The sequence below is a fragment of the Ranitomeya variabilis genome, unplaced genomic scaffold (genome assembly GCF_051348905.1).
Source record: "Ranitomeya variabilis isolate aRanVar5 unplaced genomic scaffold, aRanVar5.hap1 Scaffold_192, whole genome shotgun sequence".
NCBI classification, from domain to species: Eukaryota; Metazoa; Chordata; class Amphibia; order Anura; family Dendrobatidae; genus Ranitomeya; species Ranitomeya variabilis.
This window is the reverse complement of record NW_027507977.1, coordinates 26,568-34,293: the sequence shown is the minus strand read 5'-3', so window position 1 is coordinate 34,293 and position 7,726 is coordinate 26,568. Positions and strand designations below refer to the sequence as shown.

The 7,726-nt window shown below is 43.7% G+C and overlaps 1 protein-coding gene across 1 annotated transcript; it reads left to right on the top strand.

Moving 5' to 3' along the window:
• The first annotated feature begins 1,800 nt into the window (after positions 1-1,800).
• LOC143789335 (uncharacterized) lies at positions 1,801-6,554 on the top strand. Its single transcript, XM_077278992.1, has 2 exons — positions 1,801-4,085; positions 6,401-6,554. The coding sequence occupies exons 1-2, from the start codon at positions 2,883-2,885 to the stop codon at positions 6,551-6,553; spliced, it is 1,356 nt and encodes a 451-aa protein (XP_077135107.1). The 5' UTR covers positions 1,801-2,882; the 3' UTR covers position 6,554.
• The last annotated feature ends 1,172 nt before the right edge of the window (positions 6,555-7,726 follow it).

The window sequence follows — 7,726 nt, the reverse complement described above, 5'->3', positions numbered from 1 at the left end:
GAGATATGGGGCCAGGACACTATCGGTCTGCAACACGGACCAATGTTTGCTTAACACCTCACGAATACGGTGCCATTGGCAATTCGCAGTAGAGATAAATCTAATTGCCATCTCATCCTTCGCTCCTGACCTGTTCGACCCCCCTAGTAGGTCCTCTCTCCGTGTATGTCTGGCCCTTCCATACCCTGCCCTAATGCTACGACGACTGTATCCTCTTGCCCTAAACCGTTCGGTGAGGATGGCGGACTGTCTCTCGAAGCGGGCATCCGTAGAACACACCCGCCTATTCCTCAAGAATTGTCCAACTGGGATGGCTTTTATAACCGAGTAGTTGTGTGCCGAGGAGGCATGAAGCAAGGAATTCACAGAGGATTCCTTGCGATACAGATCTGTTTCAATAGAGCCATCCTCGGCAACACACAGCGTAATGTCCAAAAAATTAATTTCCCTAGAATGCCAAGTATACGTGAATTTTAAATTAAAGTTGTTAATATTCAGGGCCTGCATGAATTTGGATAGGCTGGCTTCGCTACCATTCCACACCATCAGAATGTCATCAATGTAGCGAAACCAGCCCACCACTGGGTCCGCGGCGTGTGCGCCATCGCCTTGGAAAATACACCTTTCCCAGTAACCTAAAAATAAATTTGCATACGAAGGCGCACACGCCGCGCCCATTGCAGTGCCCTGCAACTGTAAATAAAATTTATCTTTGAAAACAAAATAATTGTGGGTTAAAATAAACTCAAGCAATTCCAAAATAAGTTCCGAAAAATGGCCATCCCAGTTGGTAGTCTCAAGGAAGAAGCGGGTGGCCCTCAGACCATCTCCATGTCTGATCGAGGTGTATAATGACTCCACATCAATGGTGACTAAAATCATGCCCGCCTCCAGAGACAGCCCGTCCACCCTTCGAAGCACGTCAGTAGTGTCTCTGACATAGGAGGGCAGTGTCTCCACCAGAGGTTTTAAATAAAAATCAATAAATTTGCAAATATTCTCGCATAACCCTCCTATGCCAGAGACAATAGGACGCCCAGGTGGATTAACAGCATCTTTGTGCACTTTGGGCAGGGCATAGAAGGTAGCCACCTTAGGGGACCTTGGCATAAGTCCATCAAGGACCTTTTTGGGGACAACACCTGACTCGCTCGCCAACTCCAAGATATACTCCAACTCCCCTGAAAAAACCGAGGTGGGATTTTGGGGTAAACACCGATATGTTTCTTTGTTCTTTAATTGTCGAAATATCTCTTTTTCGTATTTTTCAATTGGCCAGATCACCACATTCCCCCCCTTGTCTGCAGGTTTAATAACTACTGTGTCCAGAGCCTGTAGCTCCCTCAGCGCCTTCCTTTGATCTGGTGTTAGGTTGTCATTGTAGAGTCCCCTTGGAATCTTAATTAGATCCTCAATGACCAATCTGCAAAAAATGTCTATCTGTGGACACAGAGACAAAGGGGGGAAGGTGGATGATCTGGGCAAAATCGAAGAAGGAAATTTACCTACTGAATCTGGTTGTTGTTCCTCAAGTAGGTCTTCCAGGGCCGATAAAGCAACGGCTTCCACGTCACTAGGAAGTTGATTACCAGAATTTTTAGGGGCGTGTAACTTCTTCAGTAGTAATTTACGACAAAATAAATGCGTGTCTTTTACAGCTGTAAAAAAATTAAACTGATTAGATGGAACAAAATTAAGACCAAGTTTAAGGACTTCAGACTGGGTTTTAGAGAGGGAATGGGTAGATAGATTAATCACCTCTTTAACCTCCTTGGTTGGTTTATATTTTAGCACCGTGAGCGGACCCTTTGACATTGAATATGTACTTTGGGACTGTAAGCGACCACCAATATATAGTACAATTTATTCCCCAGTATGTTGTGGGGTCTGTTCCATTATGTATACACGGATTCACATATATGTTTCACATGTATGATAATATGCTTTGTTTATATATTTATATGTATGTTATTATTTCTTTTTGTCATCTGTCTTTTTATTGCTACGCTCCTTTTTCTCCCTTTTTCTGTCTTTTTTTGTCATTGTTTTTATGTAACTGTACACACTCTAAACACATGTGATGCGTTATTATTATTTTTTTGCATCTTTTTGGCGTCCTGTTTTTCCACTTTATTGGGGACGCCTCTAATCTATCTAGCGTTCCGGTTTACGTACATTTCGGGACGCTGCGGCGTTCTGTTTCTGTTTTTGAGCGATCTTAACTTTATCACTAAAAAAATGGCTGTAGCCATGGCCTTTTTATTGGGAATTGGTGGTGCGCATGCCCGGTGTCGTCCATCGTAGCCATCTTCTTGTGGACCTATCACTTACAAGTGGGGAGTGTCACACTTTTTGTGTTTGGAAGGTGGAGCTCCGCCTCTCATACACTCCCCACTGTGATGGCCCTATTGAGCGATGCACTCTGGACGCTACTGCGCATGCGCCGGCGTCACCGATTCTACTTCCGGGTCTATGATATAAAAACACAATGAGACACACTATGGATACACCCTGTTGAAAAAGCCACGCGAAACGCGCGTCCGGGGGGACCGAGCAAGGTGGGGAGGACACACCTGATTTACAATGGGTAAGCAGCAATTACATGTGCTTATGAATATATGACCTTTTGTACTCTGGGCTATTTGCGCCATATGAGTGGAACGTAGTAATTGTATTTGGTCATACATTCCTTCTATTTTCTGAGCTGACGCTGCCACCCAAAAGGTGTATATGTGAACTCCCCCCTGACTTGGTCATTGCCGCATTTCCTCCTATGTGTCTTCTGCGATATGGCGGTATTAACAATACACCCATGTTTTGTATTTTTAATTCTGTTTTTGTATTGATTATTTAATAAACTTTTTGTATATTGTTCTCTAAATATGTTGAAGTGGACTCTTTTCCTCCGTGTTTTTGTTTATGTATTGATTTGGAGTAGTCCCAGAAGGGCACCTGAGGAGTGCCTAGAGAGAGTTGGTACTTACCACTCACACATACTGAGTATATTGGTGCTTCATGACTGTAATATTAAATATTGCTTTTCTGTGTTTCCCACAGCAGTTAGTCAGAAGTCAATGGATTTTCGTAGTCGGGACCAGACATGGTTGTCTCGGCTGCAGGAGGCCTTTAAGGAGGATAATGTCGGCTCTACTGTCGCGAGTGGTGGTGATTCTAGAGAGAGGATTGCCAGGCTGAGGTTATTGCTACATAAAAGGACAAAGCTGTGGTGGAATAGGGCCACTTTGGGGCAATACCTGGCTCGCAACCTGATTCCGAGGGGCTTACGTGTCCAAATTTTCCCCTCTTATCCAATTGAAGACGAGGTATTTAAAACCGAATGGGAGAATACTGCTAATATATGTTCTAGAGGCTTCATCGGTTTGCTTATTAAACTTGATGAGACCAAACTAGCGGAATTGGAGAAGGAAATTGACGATATTCAACTATTTATAAAAGAAGATTTGACACCAGAAGCATTGGGGAAACTCAATGGTGACCTTGAGAGTGATTTCCTCAAATGGGAGCAAGAGATAAGTGCGGTCAAGACAAAAAAACTGCAAAGAGACAATTCAGACTACCGCGATAATCACGTATATAGGTGGAGGACAGGGAGAATGAGAACTCGCCCAACATCACTGGTTAGGTCGGGCTCAATGTCATCCGCTACTTCAGTGGATGAACTGAGTGTGACATCCGACCAATCTAAAAGCATACATGGTGATAGAGGGAGAAAAATACAACCCAATAGAGCTGCAAAAGGAAGATATACCTCCCAAAAGAGAAAATTTACCTCCCCTCCTACGTACGAGCGGAAGGCGAAAAATAACAACTTAGAGGTGATTAATCTATCTACCCATTCCCTCTCTAAAACCCAGTCTGAAGTCCTTAAACTTGGTCTTAATTTTGTTCCATCTAATCAGTTTAATTTTTTTACAGCTGTAAAAGACACGCATTTATTTTGTCGTAAATTACTACTGAAGAAGTTACACGCCCCTAAAAATTCTGGTAATCAACTTCCTAGTGACGTGGAAGCCGTTGCTTTATCGGCCCTGGAAGACCTACTTGAGGAACAACAACCAGATTCAGTAGGTAAATTTCCTTCTTCGATTTTGCCCAGATCATCCACCTTCCCCCCTTTGTCTCTGTGTCCACAGATAGACATTTTTTGCAGATTGGTCATTGAGGATCTAATTAAGATTCCAAGGGGACTCTACAATGACAACCTAACACCAGATCAAAGGAAGGCGCTGAGGGAGCTACAGGCTCTGGACACAGTAGTTATTAAACCTGCAGACAAGGGGGGGAATGTGGTGATCTGGCCAATTGAAAAATACGAAAAAGAGATATTTCGACAATTAAAGAACAAAGAAACATATCGGTGTTTACCCCAAAATCCCACCTCGGTTTTTTCAGGGGAGTTGGAGTATATCTTGGAGTTGGCGAGCGAGTCAGGTGTTGTCCCCAAAAAGGTCCTTGATGGACTTATGCCAAGGTCCCCTAAGGTGGCTACCTTCTATGCCCTGCCCAAAGTGCACAAAGATGCTGTTAATCCACCTGGGCGTCCTATTGTCTCTGGCATAGGAGGGTTATGCGAGAATATTTGCAAATTTATTGATTTTTATTTAAAACCTCTGGTGGAGACACTGCCCTCCTATGTCAGAGACACTACTGACGTGCTTCGAAGGGTGGACGGGCTGTCTCTGGAGGCGGGCATGATTTTAGTCACCATTGATGTGGAGTCATTATACACCTCGATCAGACATGGAGATGGTCTGAGGGCCACCCGCTTCTTCCTTGAGACTACCAACTGGGATGGCCATTTTTCGGAACTTATTTTGGAATTGCTTGAGTTTATTTTAACCCACAATTATTTTGTTTTCAAAGATAAATTTTATTTACAGTTGCAGGGCACTGCAATGGGCGCGGCGTGTGCGCCTTCGTATGCAAATTTATTTTTAGGTTACTGGGAAAGGTGTATTTTCCAAGGCGATGGCGCACACGCCGCGGACCCAGTGGTGGGCTGGTTTCGCTACATTGATGACATTCTGATGGTGTGGAATGGTAGCGAAGCCAGCCTATCCAAATTCATGCAGGCCCTGAATATTAACAACTTTAATTTAAAATTCACGTATACTTGGCATTCTAGGGAAATTAATTTTTTGGACATTACGCTGTGTGTTGCCGAGGATGGCTCTATTGAAACAGATCTGTATCGCAAGGAATCCTCTGTGAATTCCTTGCTTCATGCCTCCTCGGCACACAACTACTCGGTTATAAAAGCCATCCCAGTTGGACAATTCTTGAGGAATAGGCGGGTGTGTTCTACGGATGCCCGCTTCGAGAGACAGTCCGCCATCCTCACCGAACGGTTTAGGGCAAGAGGATACAGTCGTCGTAGCATTAGGGCAGGGTATGGAAGGGCCAGACATACACGGAGAGAGGACCTACTAGGGGGGTCGAACAGGTCAGGAGCGAAGGATGAGATGGCAATTAGATTTATCTCTACTGCGAATTGCCAATGGCACCGTATTCGTGAGGTGTTAAGCAAACATTGGTCCGTGTTGCAGACCGATAGTGTCCTGGCCCCATATCTCACAAAATCTCCTTTGATGACACAAAGGAGAGCCAGAAACCTGAAAGATACTCTGGTAAGCAGCCATTATATCACCCCAAAAAATAAAACATTTCTTGGTGCGAGGAGTCCCAGACAGGGATGTTTTCCTTGTGGTTCGTGCGTCGCGTGTCCGAACATCCTTAGATGTGGGACCTTCAAGAATTTTGATGGGAGCAGGGAATTTAAGATAAGAGAGTACATCTCATGTAACACTACTTTTGTGGTCTATTATGCGACCTGTCCCTGCTCCCTGATCTATGTCGGTCTCACATCTAGGGAACTTAAGGTTCGGACGCGAGAACACGTAAGGGATATCTTGGCAGGTAAAGAAGTAGAAGACCCATCGGTCTTAAAAACATTACCCAGGCACTTTCGACTGTTTCACGGATCTGACCCTAGGGGCTTAAAAGTGAGAGGGATAGATGTGATACATGGAGGTGTCAGGGGGGGCAATCTGACCAAGTTACTCGCACAGTGTGAATGTAAGTGGATTGTCACCCTTGACACCCTTGCCCCTAAGGGACTTAATGAACAGCTTAGCTTCGCTCCTTTTCTGTGAGAGTCCCGTGGGTTCTCCTTCGTGTTCTATATATTATTTGGTTCCAAAAATATACTTCCATAATTTTTCGGCTCTGTCCTGACATGCAGCAATATAATGAGGATGTAATGTGGAAAATATTCCATGTCCCTTGACCTGGCTGTCCTCTCTTGGGTGATTTTTTCACCACTCGCTTTTAATATTTTTATATATTTACGTCTTGTTGTGTGTTTTTCTTTTCTTTTTAGTTTTTATTAGTTATCCATGGCTACGCACTGGTGATGACGCCGCAGCAAAACCCGGTGAACGTCTCGGAATCTGAAGAGAAGGAGTGTCCTGTAGTTTCTGTCTATACGTTGTCCACGTATAGGTTCTTATACGTGGTTTATGTTTTCTTATGAATCTGCACTTTATGTAGTCTTTATACGCTAACATCATTCTTTAGTGAATGTTTGTATGAGTTGCTAGCATGTTTATATTATTTGGTTTAGTTCAGGAATTGGGGGTCTTTAGTTATTCACTAAGTTTCACTTGATATCCCTGCGCTTTTTATAAACGTGCAGGATCATAGATCATACATCAATTTTAACCTCCTTGGTTGGTTTATATTTTAGCACCGTGAGCGGACCCTTTGACATTGAATATGTACTTTGGGACTGTAAGCGACCACCAATATATAGTACAATTTATTCCCCAGTATGTTGTGGGGTCTGTTCCATTATGTATACACGGATTCACATATATGTTTCACATGTATGATAATATGCTTTGTTTATATATTTATATGTATGTTATTATTTCTTTTTGTCATCTGTCTTTTTATTGCTACGCTCCTTTTTCTCCCTTTTTCTGTCTTTTTTTGTCATTGTTTTTATGTAACTGTACACACTCTAAACACATGTGATGCGTTATTATTATTTTTTTGCATCTTTTTGGCGTCCTGTTTTTCCACTTTATTGGGGACGCCTCTAATCTATCTAGCGTTCCGGTTTACGTACATTTCGGGACGCTGCGGCGTTCTGTTTCTGTTTTTGAGCGATCTTAACTTTATCACTAAAAAAATGGCTGTAGCCATGGCCTTTTTATTGGGAATTGGTGGTGCGCATGCCCGGTGTCGTCCATCGTAGCCATCTTCTTGTGGACCTATCACTTACAAGTGGGGAGTGTCACACTTTTTGTGTTTGGAAGGTGGAGCTCCGCCTCTCATACACTCCCCACTGTGATGGCCCTATTGAGCGATGCACTCTGGACGCTACTGCGCATGCGCCGGCGTCACCGATTCTACTTCCGGGTCTATGATATAAAAACACAATGAGACACACTATGGATACACCCTGTTGAAAAAGCCACGCGAAACGCGCGTCCGGGGGGACCGAGCAAGGTGGGGAGGACACACCTGATTTACAATGGGTAAGCAGCAATTACATGTGCTTATGAATATATGACCTTTTGTACTCTGGGCTATTTGCGCCATATGAGTGGAACGTAGTAATTGTATTTGGTCATACATTCCTTCTATTTTCTGAGCTGACGCTGCCACCCAAAAGGTGTATATGTGAACTCCCCCCTGACTT

What these genes read in the sequence shown, in the direction of transcription:
- LOC143789335 (XM_077278992.1), top strand. Translation starts at nt 2,883, where the DNA reads ATGTTGAAGTGGACTCTTTTCCTCCGTGTTTTTGTTTATGTATTGATT. An exon ending in AGGAACAACAACCAGATTCA is followed by an intron (nt 4,086 to 6,400) that starts GTAGGTAAATTT and finishes TTTTCTTTTTAG; the next exon opens with TTTTTATTAGTTATCCATGG.